The 14,854-nt window shown below is 36.5% G+C and overlaps 1 protein-coding gene across 4 annotated transcripts in view; it reads right to left on the bottom strand.

The window, feature by feature from the left end:
- Nucleotides 1-14,854, bottom strand: part of TENM1 (teneurin transmembrane protein 1) — a 538,104-nt gene that overhangs the window by 295,160 nt on the left and 228,090 nt on the right. For all 4 annotated transcript variants that reach the window (XM_057718000.1, XM_057718002.1, XM_057718001.1 and 1 more), the window contains one exon: nucleotides 10,947-11,185. In XM_057718000.1, coding sequence (XP_057573983.1) covers nucleotides 10,947-11,185 — 239 coding nt within the window. The remainder of the gene's footprint in view (nucleotides 1-10,946; nucleotides 11,186-14,854) is intronic.

Below are 14,854 nucleotides of genomic sequence, written 5' to 3'. Positions count from 1 at the left end.
CTGGTACACCTCCTAATCTCATGATCCACATTTATTTCTGCAGGATCCTGAAATTCTAATCTCTTGCTTCCTTCTTTCCCTTCACCATCAAGCCCCCAAGGGACATTCTTTCCAAGTGAATGCCTGCACACCTTTAGAAGCCGTGTCTTCCCAAGGCTACCAATGCCAGTTCTGTGTGCTTTAAGGTATGTTCTTTTCAATTTTCAGTAGCCAGTGTTCTCAGATGGTAGGTCTGAGATCTGTTCTCAGTAGCTGTCTACCAAGGGCGTTTTAACTGATCAATTCTGCCATCTCTAGGCCCCAGCTCTCATATCTTCTTTTCTATTTAGTCTTCGTTTCACTATTGGCTCTGGCATGGGCTACAGAGCTAGTTCTGCTTCTTTTGAGTATTTTTTCTCTCCTTATGTGTAATTTGAAGTGTGTGGAAATCCATCTCCTAGTTATGCTATTGAAGTGGGTTATGTGTGATTTTATTTGCTCTCCTTGCTGACCTGAATTTCTTTCTGGAGGATGGTGTGGAGGGATTTGAATTTAAGGGGCCAGTATTATTCTATGGGAACTCAGAACTCACTATAAATACCGACTTTTACATTTATATAATACATATGCAGAAACATATACTTGAATATTGTGTACCCAGTATTTACAGTACATTCATTTGAAATGAGTCTCTAATAATAAAGATGTTATAAATTTACCTGTCACTGTTCTTTATGTTCAGTTCCATGCATCTATGAGATAGTTGGCTATGGGTAGGGCTACCATTAGTAACTGTGAACAGGGGGCCAGACTTACTAATAGAGTGACTGTGTTATATTTTTCTGCCCCTTACATAATTCTTCCTCCTAAACTTCTAATGATAGGAAACTCAAAAAGAGTATCTCATTTCTTTCGTTGAAAGTAGTGATGGCAAATATATTTCAACTTCTGAGTAAGCTCAAATTGCAGAATCTAGACTCAGCAGGAAAGAATGTTTGTTGCTTTGATTACTTATATCTTCCATGGGTCTGGGACAGGGAAGCGATGACATTAATGTCAGAGATTTGCCATTCTTGGCGTACAACTCTGTCTTCTGTTAAAATGCAACTAATATTAGAGAGATATAACACATTTTCTTTATCACAGCCATTTTTACTTTAGTGTGAATTATCTTATTACATGGGTTGCAAGCTTAAATGCCAACCCAGAAGGAAGGCAGGTAGTATAAAAGAGTGAAGAGGGCAGTATGCCTACTCTGATGGACTGGAAAGTTCATGGTCCTTTTGGGAGTAGCCCCTATTTAGCTGCAGTCAATGGTTTTCATATTATTTTTGCAAAACAAAAGACTAGAATAGTGTGTAGCACATAGGTACTCAATAAATGTTTGGATGAACGCATGAATGCACATCTAGGAATGTCAGATCTTTTTATTTTTAAAGAGAGGCTAGAAATTCTATGTAAACCAGAGATTTCATGTAAAATCTCTAGACTTAAGTTTTTAAATTAGTTGGCAGCACTTAAATACTATGTGTGACAGGCAAAACCTGCCTCGTTCATCAGATTCATTTCTGAGTTCAGGTTTTGTTAGGGGGTAGAAGGCAGGACTAGGTTTCTGATTTGGGGGATGGAGCAAAAAGGGAGATTGAGACTGTGGCTTTAGTAATGAAACAGACTAGAGCTAAAAGGTTGAAACAGTAACTGAGCCCATGACCTTGGCCTCATTAGCAGGAATGCTGCTGAGATAGTCAGTGAGTAATCTAAATATTTTTCTTTCCAAATCACAAAAGATACATATCCTATTATTTCTGATAAAAATAGAACTATATTCATCAGTTTGCTGTGTATGCTAATAATTAATTCTGTTTATTTTGGGCCAAAAGACATACCCACCACTGGACTCCATAAACTCATGGGTTTTTTTGTGTGTGAATGTTTATTTATATACTTGATCTTGATTGCCCACTGAATCTCTTATTTTCAAAACGTAGCTTTTTTTTCTCCCTCTGTTGATGGGTTCTTATCTCTACATTTTACATTTCACTGTTTCAAAAGACTAGACGGGTGCCTGTGAGCAAGGAGACTTATGCCAGCTAATCCAAGGGCAGGGTTTGGTCGGGGAAACCAAACTAAAAACATACAGCAGACAGGAACAGAAACCAAAGATACTAATGGTTTGTTTGGGTTTTGTTCAGTCTTGGAACAGGCTGTGTTTTAGGCATGACAAAGAGAGAATCTATTTGTACCATCTGGCCTTCAAAACCTCCCACAGTCTTCTATGTTGGTAAATCTTAACTAGTGCCATGTCGGCAATACTCTATATGATAATCCTTGAGCGTGTGCTATTACAGCCCGGACTAGCACCAAACACGTGCAATGCTTTACCACAGCTTCCCACTGGCATAAACATTCTCTTCTCTCTAAAACCAAAGAATTCAACTAGGTTCAAAAGTCATCTGACCTTTCAACCACTCATGGGCTGACTGAGGTTAGCTTTACCACCAAGGTCAATGGTATAAAACACTTCTTGGCTCTCTGTGAGGTGGTGGCGAAACTACTGAACTATCTGCCAACTTTAGAGGGTTTGGATTCATCAGGATTTCGTCTGGAGGCAGCTCATGATCTTTTAACAAAACTGCTCCATTTCAGAAATTTCCACTTTCTTTCTTAGCAAAGTATACTTGTTCCTAATTTCTTGACAGTGGGCATCTCTCCCTCTCTTAAGCACTGTGCACCCATTTTAGCTGGGTTGCTTGCTATGAGTCAAATCCAAAAATCTAACATGTACTCTCTCTATTTGGTACTCTTTTCATTTAACTCCATAATTTTATTAGTTAATTCCGCAAAGTATTTGGACATATGGGATACAGAAAAGACACTATGTGGTATCGTCATTTGCCATATTTAACATCTATGTTTAATTAAAGTTCAAGATCAAAGGGCATCTAGGTTCTTCCTTCAGGGAACAAAAGGCAAAACTGAATTAAGGCTGAAACAAAGTTATTCACAACATAAAAAATGGGGCTAGTTGATTTGGTGAAACCTATGAATATCAAGAAGCAAAATGTGCCTCTTCTGTACCAGGTGGTAGAACAGCACAGATTGCTTACCGTCAAAATCACATTTGTATTGATTTCTGGCCACAGCCACAGCTAGTTTACCTGAGAACTCACAACCTCCTCTGATGTTCTATGTACATATGCTAGCTTTCCGCTTCCTGATCATTTGATCAGGACATGAAGCTCATTTAATATAAAAGAAATGAAATGGAATCAAGAGGTTTTTCCCTTGTTTGTTTACAAAGCACCATAGCAGAAGTCTTTTCTACCAGTTAAAAATTTCCTATCGCCAATTCAACCTGATAATGAGACATCTGTGATGCCCTTCCTTAGAAACTCTCATGGTAAGCAATTACTCTAGATGTTAACTATAATTTGTTATATAAGGTCTACATTAACTCGATTGGCAAAGCCATAATGAGGTCTTAATCAGCAGAAAATTCCAGTGGGTCATCTTGGACCCTCTTAGTTTGTTCATTATTATGCCATAGAGATCAACATGATCCCCAAGAAAGGAGCTCTTGAGGAGCCATACTGTGATCTGGAATTCTACATGGGTCTCGTCTATACTGCAGGATCCAATATAATGTGGTGCTCTTATTTAAACACTGCCCACACTTTGGTGAGTCTGTGAAGTTACCCAGGGAAGACCACCTTGTGAGATCATCCCTAGTTAAGAATCTAGCTTTCCCTGAGCAAATGATTCATCTGGAAGGAGCTCCTCACATATGTTCCTTAACTAGGTCTAAAGTATACAGGGGAGTCACATTTTTATGCTCTGAGTCTGAAATTTAAAATTCTGATAGACTTAGCTTCTGACCATCTCCTTTTAGCTATTTAGCTCACTCACAGCCCTAACTACCCTATGATATCAACGCTAGTTCTAGACACTTGGACTCATGTCTTGTTTAGAATGCCATTAGTTGCTTCTTCCTGTTTTCTTTCCCTTTCTTTGATCCTTTGGTTGATCACTTAAAAAACTTCATTAGTAGCATCTACAGTTTCCTTATCTCTTTTGTCTTCTTGCTGCACTTGCCCTGCAAACCTCCATTTTGATGCAACTTGGTCCTGTCTGCCAATTCCAACTTCCGTACTGCCATGAGGGTGATTTTTCTAAATGTAAACATGAGCAAACAATTTTCTTGCCCTAATGAAGAACAAAAAAAACCCTCCCATTTGCTCTTAGGATAAATTACAAGCTCCTCACCATGACTTAAAATGCCTTTCATGATCTGCTCCTGCTTCTTATCTTCATTTCCTGCCACCCTCCCATATCCTCCATTTGCGCTGCCTCCGGTTTACCAATATATTTGTATTTCATAAAACATATGATGCTTTCCCACCTCTCTGTAAAGGGCATACTGCTAAGCTCCAAATGAATGTGTCTGCACCCTGTAAGATGCCACCTCTCAGTTTGACTGTGATAAATCAGATATTCTGCTGGTGATCCTGGGCCTCCCCATTCTGGCGGTTCTATATGAAAATTCAGTCACATTTCTGAAGTTTAAAATGGGTTAACCTGCCATCTGTTTTAAAGCCATTGCTCTAATTTAGTTTATTCTTATTCACTTCAGAGTAAGTACAGCTTAACGACTTATGCAATGTGGGTCTAAAAATATTCATATAACATATCTATATATGTATTATGTATATAATTTGGATGAGCAGAGACTAAGTTAAACAAGAGTGAAATTTCCTTTATGCAAAAGAATTCAAATTATTTACTTGGAAAGAGATTTCTTTAGAGAGAGAATTTGTTTCCTAAATTTGCAAGATGGATTCCTGCTGTTGTAAAATTTCCTAAGCATGTAAAGCTCCAAAATGACTAACATGCTGTCGGGAAACGAACTTTTTCCATTTATGGAAAAACCTGAATGAACTTTTTGGCCAACCCCATATTTCACAAAATCTCATTTAAATTTCTCTACCCAGGCTTAGACAGTGTGTATGGGAAGTACTTGGTAGGGTGAATATCTCTCCTTGAGACAAAAAAATAATCTCTTGATGCAAGACATATGTTTAGTATCCATTACTTATTCACCCAAGAAATTATCTCTCTCTGTCTTAAATCCAGAGCATGCTAGAGTTCCAAAAAAAAAAAAAATCTAATATTTGTGTTTCATTAAAGTACCTTCATTTTCAGCAAGTGGTGCTAACTATGGTTCTGAAATTAGCTGTATGTGGCACAGGTTCTTCCTGTCATTTTAGTATGTTTAATTCAGATTGAATCTACACTTTTAATTATGACAGGTAAAAGTGCCACTTAATATAGTGGGTATAAAACTTATGGGACATATTACAACAAAAAGGTGATGTCAGATGAAAATATAAATCTTTTTTAAATAAGAGTTCTGATAAATGCATGGATGGCAGATTTATAATTAGACTGAAGTTATACCATCATTTTCCAGATCCCTGCTTAGAGAGGTTGCTAGAAAGTTGGTAGATTCGTGGGTAGGAGGCAAAGTCAGTGCTAAAGCAGAAACTGCCATCATTATCGTAAATGGGTCCACAAGAGTGAACTGAAAGTAGTAATAAGTATTAAACATGACACCAAAAGGATTGATAATGGTCTATAGGATAAAGTAAAATGCTTTTTAGCATTTTATGCTGAGTCATTTCTTGAATGTTATAAGCCATAATGCATTTTAAAGAAAATGTGTTTCAACCTGGATATGGCCTCCAGATAGAAATACAAAACCATCTGAAAGGTCAAAATACCAAGGAAAAGGGAAATTAGTAAAATAAAGGCAAATTTACCGATATTTTAGAGCAGGGAGAGGGAAACAGCGAACCCATTAGAGGATTCTTTTGAAACAGACATTCCAACTCTGAAACTACTGTTCTAGATGACTTTGGGAAGAAGGGAAACATAAGTAGTTTATGTTAGGATAAACTGCATGCTCATAATGCTTACCTCAGCTCAAATTCATACTCCTAATAATAATACTGTTCCACTAATAATAAGCGTCAATCTTTCCTTAGATCTGCTAAGCAATATCCTGGGTGTTTTACATGTTTCACTTCATTTAATTAAAAAAAAATCTATGAGGAAAGTATTATCAACATTCCCATTTTATAGATGAGGAAACTGAGGCAGAGAGACATTAATGAAGTTACTAGTAAGTGAAAGCGATGGTAAGTGTTATTTATCTACACTTAGTACACTGTGGGAAGCGGCATTGTCTATCTAGATTTGATGGGGAAAAAACTCCATTTCAATTCTCTCCATTAAAAAAAAACTAACTTCTTGAATTTTCCAAAATCAAAATTTGCCTTACTCTATTTTATTTCTTCCCTGTATTGTAAAGTATTTGCACTTTTTTTGTGAGGGAGGCAAAATAAACACACTTCACTCCTCTCATTCTGTCACTTTCAGCATGTTCTTACTCCATTGTAACAACAACTCTAGAAAGTAGAGCAATTTGGACTAGTAAAAAGGACGCAGAAGAAAGCACTAAAAGCACTGTTACTCAACTTTGGTGCAGAGAGCAAGGTGAAGTAGGACCTTTGCCCTCTTGAATAGTTTCATCCCTAAACTTTCCATCACAGAATTGGGCTCAGTATTCTCTCTCTCCTAATTCTGTATTAATAACCATTCTGGACAACTTTCTACATGTGGGCTATATAGTATGTCACGGCAAGGAGATTCATGGACTTAAATTATTTCATCTGTTGAGTTTGGACACTACCTGCATCCCCTGAAGGTGGTATGAATCACTACTAATTTCATGGCAAAAGAAAAGGAACATCGATATCATTAACTGATGATATTGGGTTTGAGAGCCAGAAATCCCTACTCCCCAACTCATTCAATGCAACAGTCCATTTGACCCCAGGCACAAAGTAGTCTTTTGAGTTTCTATTGCTTTTGAGTTTCTACTGCCTCTTATACAAACTGCTGACTGTGGAGAAACTTGATCAAAACATCAAAGATTACCAGAGAAGCCGAGTTTGTGCCCTTCACAACCATTGATGAAGTACCTTAACCTCGCCTCCTCTTGATGCCTTGCATATGGTCATCTGTCTTCCTGACTACTACTTCATATGGCTTATTTGTAAATTCAAGCAAATGTGCTTCTCACTGGCACTGCTACATCACTGATGCCAAAATATCAGAGAGGATGAAGCATGAAGACATATTTTTTGATTCAGATGGAAAATATTACAGATTTATGGGTAAGTGATGACAATAGCCATTCCATAATATCTTCATATAATCAGTATCTTTCCATGCCTCCCCTTCACCAAATTTTATGACCTCAAAACTTATTCAAAGAAATTATTTTTTTGCTGACCCAGAAGGTACAGTGGGTAGGAGTGGGGGTGGGGCTGGTTGCCTGGAACAACCCAGTTCTGACTTTTCACTTGCTGGATTTCCATTGCTTTCCAATGACCACTTACAGAGCCATAATGCACAGAACGTCTATTGATGTCCCACTGATATTGATGTGATTTCCCCTAGAGGATTGAGGGCAGCACAGCCTACAGCCATTAGTATCTAAAGGTTATGTATAATGGATAATAGAGGAAAATGAAATAGCAGAAAGGAATTTGCACGGGAAACAGAAGCAGTAAATAGTTTCAGTGAAAGATCTTACTTGGGCTATACGGCAACTGCAAAGGGAGATTAAAAAAAAAAGATGACTCTTACAGACTCAGCAAGAGTTGAGAGTGAAATGATTTCGTATTTTGAAATATCATACTTTTTTATTTAAACCACAGAAAGCCATTTAAAAATCATCTTGTGTGTTACAGTTCTTATGTGACATCTTTCACTTGAATGCCTATTTATGAATTCCTACTCTACCCTCCTGAGGTGGTCAGTGATATGGCACAGGTGGGGTAAGTGGAGGAAGAGATTTTAACTGATTTATCCAAAATCACATAATGTCCAGTTGATGACAGAACTCAGAACAAAGTTATAGTGTTTGCCATTAACATCTCATTTTGAACCCACTCAACCTACTGTGCTAGCATTTAGCCTGATATTTCTGCATTTTCAAAGTCTCAAGGTAAATCATTTCAACAGATCTCTCTCACCAATCCACAAATCTTAGTTGCAGTAACCATTGCAATGGATGACCTGGTAAATCTAATTTAATTTGTAATTTAATAAGAAAAAAAATGGTACATTTACTTAGTAGACAAAGAAGTCAATGAGCTGCAAGGTTTACTGCAGTGCTAGAAGGGCAAGCAAGCCCTGACACTCAAGAGCATGTCCTCTGGAGTCAGTCTGCTGCTCTGGCTTAAAGCTTAGGATTCCTGCTTCTTAGTGATGTGACCTTTATGTCAGAGATCCCCAACCTTTTTTGGCACCACGGACCATTTTCGTGAAAGACAATTTTTCCAAGGACCGGGGGTGAGGATGGACGGTTTGGGGATGATTCAAGCGTGCTACATTTATTGTGCACTTTATTTCTACTATTATTACATCAGCTCCACCGCAGATCATGAAGCATTAGGTCCCAGGAGTTGGGGACTCCAGCTCTATGTGATCTCTTACCTTGGCTGTGCCTCAGTTTTCTCATTTATAAAATAGATTTAATACTGATAGCTACCCTGAAGGACTATCGTGAGAATGCGATGAGCTAGTACAGGTAGAGTGCTTAGCATAACTCGTTTTTTCCAATAAACTTTTACTGACAGGCAAAGTTCTTGTGTGCCAGGCACTGTTCTTGGTGCTGGGATAGAGCCATGAATAAAATGGCTAACTCTGAGAGTCAGCGACTTTTAATAGTGAATAATAATTATATAGGTAGTAATGGTAACAACAACAATAATAATATTTAACCTTTATTGTATACTTACTATATTTTAGGTCCTATTCCAAGTTCTTTAGTTATATTAACTCATTTAATTCTTCCAACAACCCTATGTTACAGGTACTGTTTTAGGACAATTTTACAGGTGAGGAAATGGAGGCCTTAAAGGCGTAAATAATTTGCCCAAGGTAACATTCCTAAGAAGTGGCAGAGGTCTGAAAATCCATGCTCGTAACCGTTGTACTATATTGCCTTACTGTCATATCAAATTTATATACCATTGTTTACCCTATTAAAAAAGGCAGTCCTTGAAATAACTGAAACATTCTGCTTTCACTTCTTTTTTTTCCTGACAACACCACGCGGCATGTGGAACTTCCCCAACCAGGGATCATACCTGTGCCCCCCTGCAGTGGAAGCACAGAGACTTAACCACTGGACCACCAGGGAAGCCCTCTACGTTCACTTCTGAAATGAATAAATATATAATCTAATTAAACAAGTCTCAGAGTATATAATACAATTTTTATATGAGTGGCCATATAATAAATTTATATAGAGACAGATGTTTGAACACAGTATAAACCTATTAATAAAGGGCTTACTATTACCTGGATTTGTTTATTCCAGAGGTAATTGTCTTGAATCTAAAATATTACCTCTCTGTATAGTAAAAGTTAACACAAGATAACCTATAAGATAAGAGCTGGTCTCATAATTGAACAATAACATTTTAAAGGGCTTCTAATGTATTTAAACTTTTGAAATTACTCCTTGTTTTGAATGATACCATATTAAAATCCTGTTTATATTATAGTACTTTCTCATCTCCGACCTCCATTCCTTCAGCATTATTATTCATTAAACATTATTACAAACCAAATAAACATACATGTTGGGTTATCCTGAAATGTCTGAGATAAAGGACACATTTTTGATATTATAGGTTAATATTATCTGCATTTAACAGAAGCGTTGTTCAAACATATTCAGACTGTACAATGAAAATATAAAAGACACAATCATGAACATCAATATAGGCTATGATCCTCTACTGTTGACATTATCAGTGACTCCCCTACCAAATATATCTCTTTATTTAACTTACTATCCTTTGTTCTATAACTCTTATACAAACTAGGTATGGGAAATTTCTTATTCACATTTTTAATACAATGTGACTCAACAAAACTTACTTTTTTATAATTATAAAAAACTCTAAATCCCTTTTTAATCTATCTCTCAGAATCACATTCAATGTATCTTTGTGGGTAATTCCCCTTCAATTAGGAAATCGGGCTAAACCTGAAAAGAAGGTACAAGTGACATACTTAGATCAAATTCTTTTTCTCCCATGATATGCTGTTTTTCTAGGAATAGTGCTTCCACAAAATACATGTTTCTTAAGTTAATTTACATTTTAGACTGCAAAACCACTCAAACAAGAAAAGTAATGTTCAGTCAAAATAAAATGCTGCCCAGAAAAATCAATACAATTTGCTATCAAGTAAGGGTGACTTTAATCAAGATGCCTCAAGAACAACATTTTTCTTAAAAGTGGGAAGTGCGCCTCACTACTGTTTTCTCTTTTACCTTTGCAAACATAGTACCCACACAATTTTGCAGCCATTTACCTAGTGAAAATAAGAAGACTTTTTTTAGTCCCAGTGTAAAACTCTGCATTCTTGGAAAGAAATTATGCCCTGGATTTTCCGATAGCTTCGGAGTAACTACTTCTTTAACAAAACTGCTACCTGAAAATTCGGTAACAGTGTTACTGTTTAGCTATAATTTAAGAAGCTATTGTAGATTGGTACTTATGACTTCTAATGAGAAAACCATAACAACCTTTTAATTGAAGGGAAAATGGTTAACTACAGTAATTGCAATCAATAAGACTGTGCTGGTAGTAGAAATATTTCTTCTCAAAGAGCAATCTTACTCTCCTCAGCAGTATTTAAGGTTAGGAAGTACCAAAAAAAAAAAAAAAACTAATTAGAAATCTATTTGTTATTTATATTACTAAGCCTTAGTTCAAATTTGTAGGTCACAGAGTAAGGAGAGAAGCCCCCCCGCCCCAACTCCACCACAAGCAAAACAAGACTTTGATAAAGAAGAAAAGTGAAGCATGGCAAAAAGGACTTACCAATCACATAGGCTAGTAACAAGGCCAAAGTCACTGTGATCGCAGTGGCACTCAAGGCCGTGCACTTCCAATTGCAGCACCTGTAGGGTTTGTTGAAGGTAAAGGCAGGCCTGGAAAAGGTGCTCCGAGGAAGTGGCCTGGGAGGAGGTGAGTACACGGTATTGGACGTCAGAGGGTAGTTCTGACTGGCTGCACTGAAGATGGCCGAGGAACCAGATCCATGTTTGAACAGGAAATGCCTGCGGAAAGGAAACAAAAGATTGGGCTATCAAAACGAAAGCTGTTTGCTACAGAAACACAAACTCTACTGATTTTAAACAATCATGCAATGACAAAGCACAGGGGAACTAGGAGGAACTCAACAAAATTTTCAGATACCTAACACTGAACTCCAAAGTGCCATTGGTGGTCTCCTTTTTGTTTTCCTATTTTAGACTTTTAAGAGGAAGAAAGAGTCTTCTGTTCCCTGACTTGTTGACTAATGAAGTTCTCAAACTCTGAGTATTAACATTCCACACGTGATGATATTCGCTACCCTGCTACCTTCCATTAAATATAATATGCAAAACAGAAAGAGAAGTATCATCAGGCATTCTGATAATATGAATGACCTAGAGGCCAGTATTTTATCAATATTTAGAGACTAGCTTTCACAGGCATATTTTCACCCAATACTTTATTATAAAAATTACCAAACATACAAGCCAAAGGAAAGAATTTTATAATAAACACACACCTACTCAAGAGAATATCAAGTAAAGAGATTCAGTAAATCTGGAGTAAGTCCTAAGCATGTATATTTTAATAAAATGTCCTAGGTAAGTGTGATGTGCATCTCCAGTTGAGCAGCACTGGCCTTAAAAATGCTAGATTCAAATTTTAAAAGATTGTTATCAAACATTTAAAAAAAAAACAACCCAAAACCACACATATACTTGTCAACTAGATTCTATATTTAACATATAACTATATTCACTGTATCACATATTTATCCATCTCTCCATTCCTGTCTTAGTCCATCTTTTTAAAAAATATTTCATTTTTTATTTCATTTTTAAGCATTCCAAAGTAAGCTGCATACAACAGTAGACTTCCTTCACATATTTCAACTTTCATATTATTATCTACAGTTCAATAATTTTTTTTACAGATTTTTCATGTAAAAGTATACATGATGAGTTTTAGTTTCTTAGATTCCACATATGAGTGACATCATATAGTATTTGTCTTTCTCTGTCTGGTTTATCTCACAGCATAATATCCTTGAGGTCCATCCATGAACTTGTAAAAAAAAGAGCCGAGTGTTGGTTACCAGGAGCTGAGAGGTGGGGGATAGGGAGATGTTTAAGGTTACAAACTTGGAATTAGCAGATAAATGTCTTGGAGATCTGATGCACAGTGTTATTATAGACAATAATAATGTAAAATAAATATCAAACTTGCTAAGGCAGTAGATCTTAATTATTCCCACCACAAAAAAGAAATGATAATTATGTGATAGAGGTGTTAGCTAACACTACAAATGGCAATCGTACTGCAATATACAAATGTATCAAAACAACACGTTGTACACCTTAAACTTATGCACTGTTATATATGTACTGCAATGCACTGTTATATGTGTATTGAAATATATTTCATTTAAAAAATTATACACAATGAAATGCACAAATTTTAAGTGTACATTTGCTGAGACTTGACAAATGCAATCACCTGTGCAACCCAAACCCCTATCAAGGTACAGAACACTCCCATCACCCCAGGAAGCGCCTTCCAGCCTTTCTAAGTAAATCCTTTTCCCTAACCCCCAGAGGCAATCACTATTTTGCACTTTTTCTACCATGTGTTAGTTTTACCTGTCCTAGAACTTCATACTGCTGTCATGTTTGAATTACTAGAGGATGATTATTGACAGCTCATGACTATTGTAATATGGATATTTCGTAAACAGTAGTGATTTATTCATATGTAAGGAGTTGGCGTGAAAATATGTTTTCATGCAATACTTTACCTTTATCGAGTGCTAACTGCCATGCGTTGTGTTAAATACTCATTATCTCAGTTAATATTCATTCATATGAAATAGGCTATATTATTATCTTCATGGTGTATTTAAGGAAATGGAGGCTTGAAGAGGTTAAGTAACTTGCTTAAATCCACCTAAGAAAGGAATAACAAAGCCAGAACAGGATCGAAGGCCACTCCAGCTCCCAAGTCCTCAATCTACTCTACTGTGCTGCCTGGGGCAGTAAAATACATTACTAAACAAAAAACATTCTGGTGCCACATGTTAATGAAATACATCACAAGACCCTTCCACTGAGCAAAGAGCCAACATCACCTTGTACATGTCACATATGCCCAAATGCATAAATCACTAAGAATATTTTAAGACTGATTTCTAGTTTCCATTTTAAAGAACAAAAGCATATATGTTTAAAGGAAAAAACAACTGTCCACATGCCAGTTAATGAAAATATCCACATTAGAGAGCTTTGCTTTAGTATATGAGGATAAAGTTTATTTAAAGGGCAGAATTGCTGAGGGGAGTGGAGATTCACAAGCCTTTCTGGAAGATAATTTGGCATTATGTAACAGAAGACTTAAAATATGCATATCCTTTGCTAAAACTTATGCGTATAGGAATTTATCCTTAGGAAATGATGTGTATGATAATGTATATGAAAGTATATAAAGTATATGTATATAAAGTCATTCATTGAAGTGTTATTTTTAATAGCAAAAGGTAAACACCCAGGGGACTTCCCTGGCGGTCCAGTGGTTAAGACTTTGCCTTCCAATGCAGGGGATGGGAGTTCCATTGCTGGTCGGGGAGCTAAGATCCCACATGCCTCGCGGCCAAAAAAATAAAACAGAAAACAGAAGCAATATTATAACAAATTCAATAAAGATTTTAAAAAGAAAAAGATCCACGTCAAAAAAAAAATCTTAAAAAAAAAAAGATAATCACCGAAATGCTCATTAATAGATAGTTGGGCAAGTATATTATTTTCTAAACACACAGTAGAATACTATACAATTATTACAAATTGCCTTGTAAAAAAATATCTATTCACTAGGAAAAGTGTTTACAGATATCACTAAGTAAAAGCAGGTAGGCTTCAAAACAGTATGGGCAATAGAATACAATTTTTAAAATAAAAAATACATATGCTCATGGAAAAATAGTTTTGACGTTTTCTGCCTTGAGCTTGTATTGTTCTTGGAACTAGTATCAAAAAGACTGGGAGTGGGATAAGTGGGGAAGATACAGTGACTAACACCAACCACAAGCATAGTTGGTTCTATTTATGTGAACATGATTTACTGAGCACCTAGAAAAGCCAGGCACTGGCACCAAAGTAGGTACTTTAAATGCAATATTTTGATCCTAATACGTCTGTGGGGTTGATGTTATTATAATCTTACAGATGATGAAGCAAAGACCAAAGGAGGTTTAGTAGCAGCAAAGTGGTAATGGTAATAGTTATCATAATAACGATAATAAGATGTAACATTCATTAAGTGCTTACTTGTGCCAGACATTATTCGAATTAATTCATAAAGCATTATATAATTTATGCTTCACAACAACCCCATCACAGTAAGTATCTATATTTACAGATGAGAAAAACTAACGCACAGACAGGTTAAATAATTTGTTCACGGTCCCACAGCTAATAAGTGGTAAAGCCAACTTTTGAGCCCAAGAAGTCTGGCTCCCAGAGCCACTGACCTTAACCACAACATTACAGTACACTATATCAGGGTTCTGCAGTTAGTGAACACAGGAAGATCTGAATCCAGGCCTTGTAATGCACAGAAAAAGCATGCTTTGTGTTGATTTTGGAATGTGGATGATATTGGATTGAGCCACACTTTTCTCTGTTGCCTTTGGGACCCAGATA

Source organism: Hippopotamus amphibius, chromosome X (assembly GCF_030028045.1).
Source record: "Hippopotamus amphibius kiboko isolate mHipAmp2 chromosome X, mHipAmp2.hap2, whole genome shotgun sequence".
Lineage (NCBI taxonomy): Eukaryota > Metazoa > Chordata > Mammalia > Artiodactyla > Hippopotamidae > Hippopotamus > Hippopotamus amphibius.
Note: the sequence above shows the minus strand (reverse complement) of the source record. Positions and strands in the feature narration are given on the sequence as shown.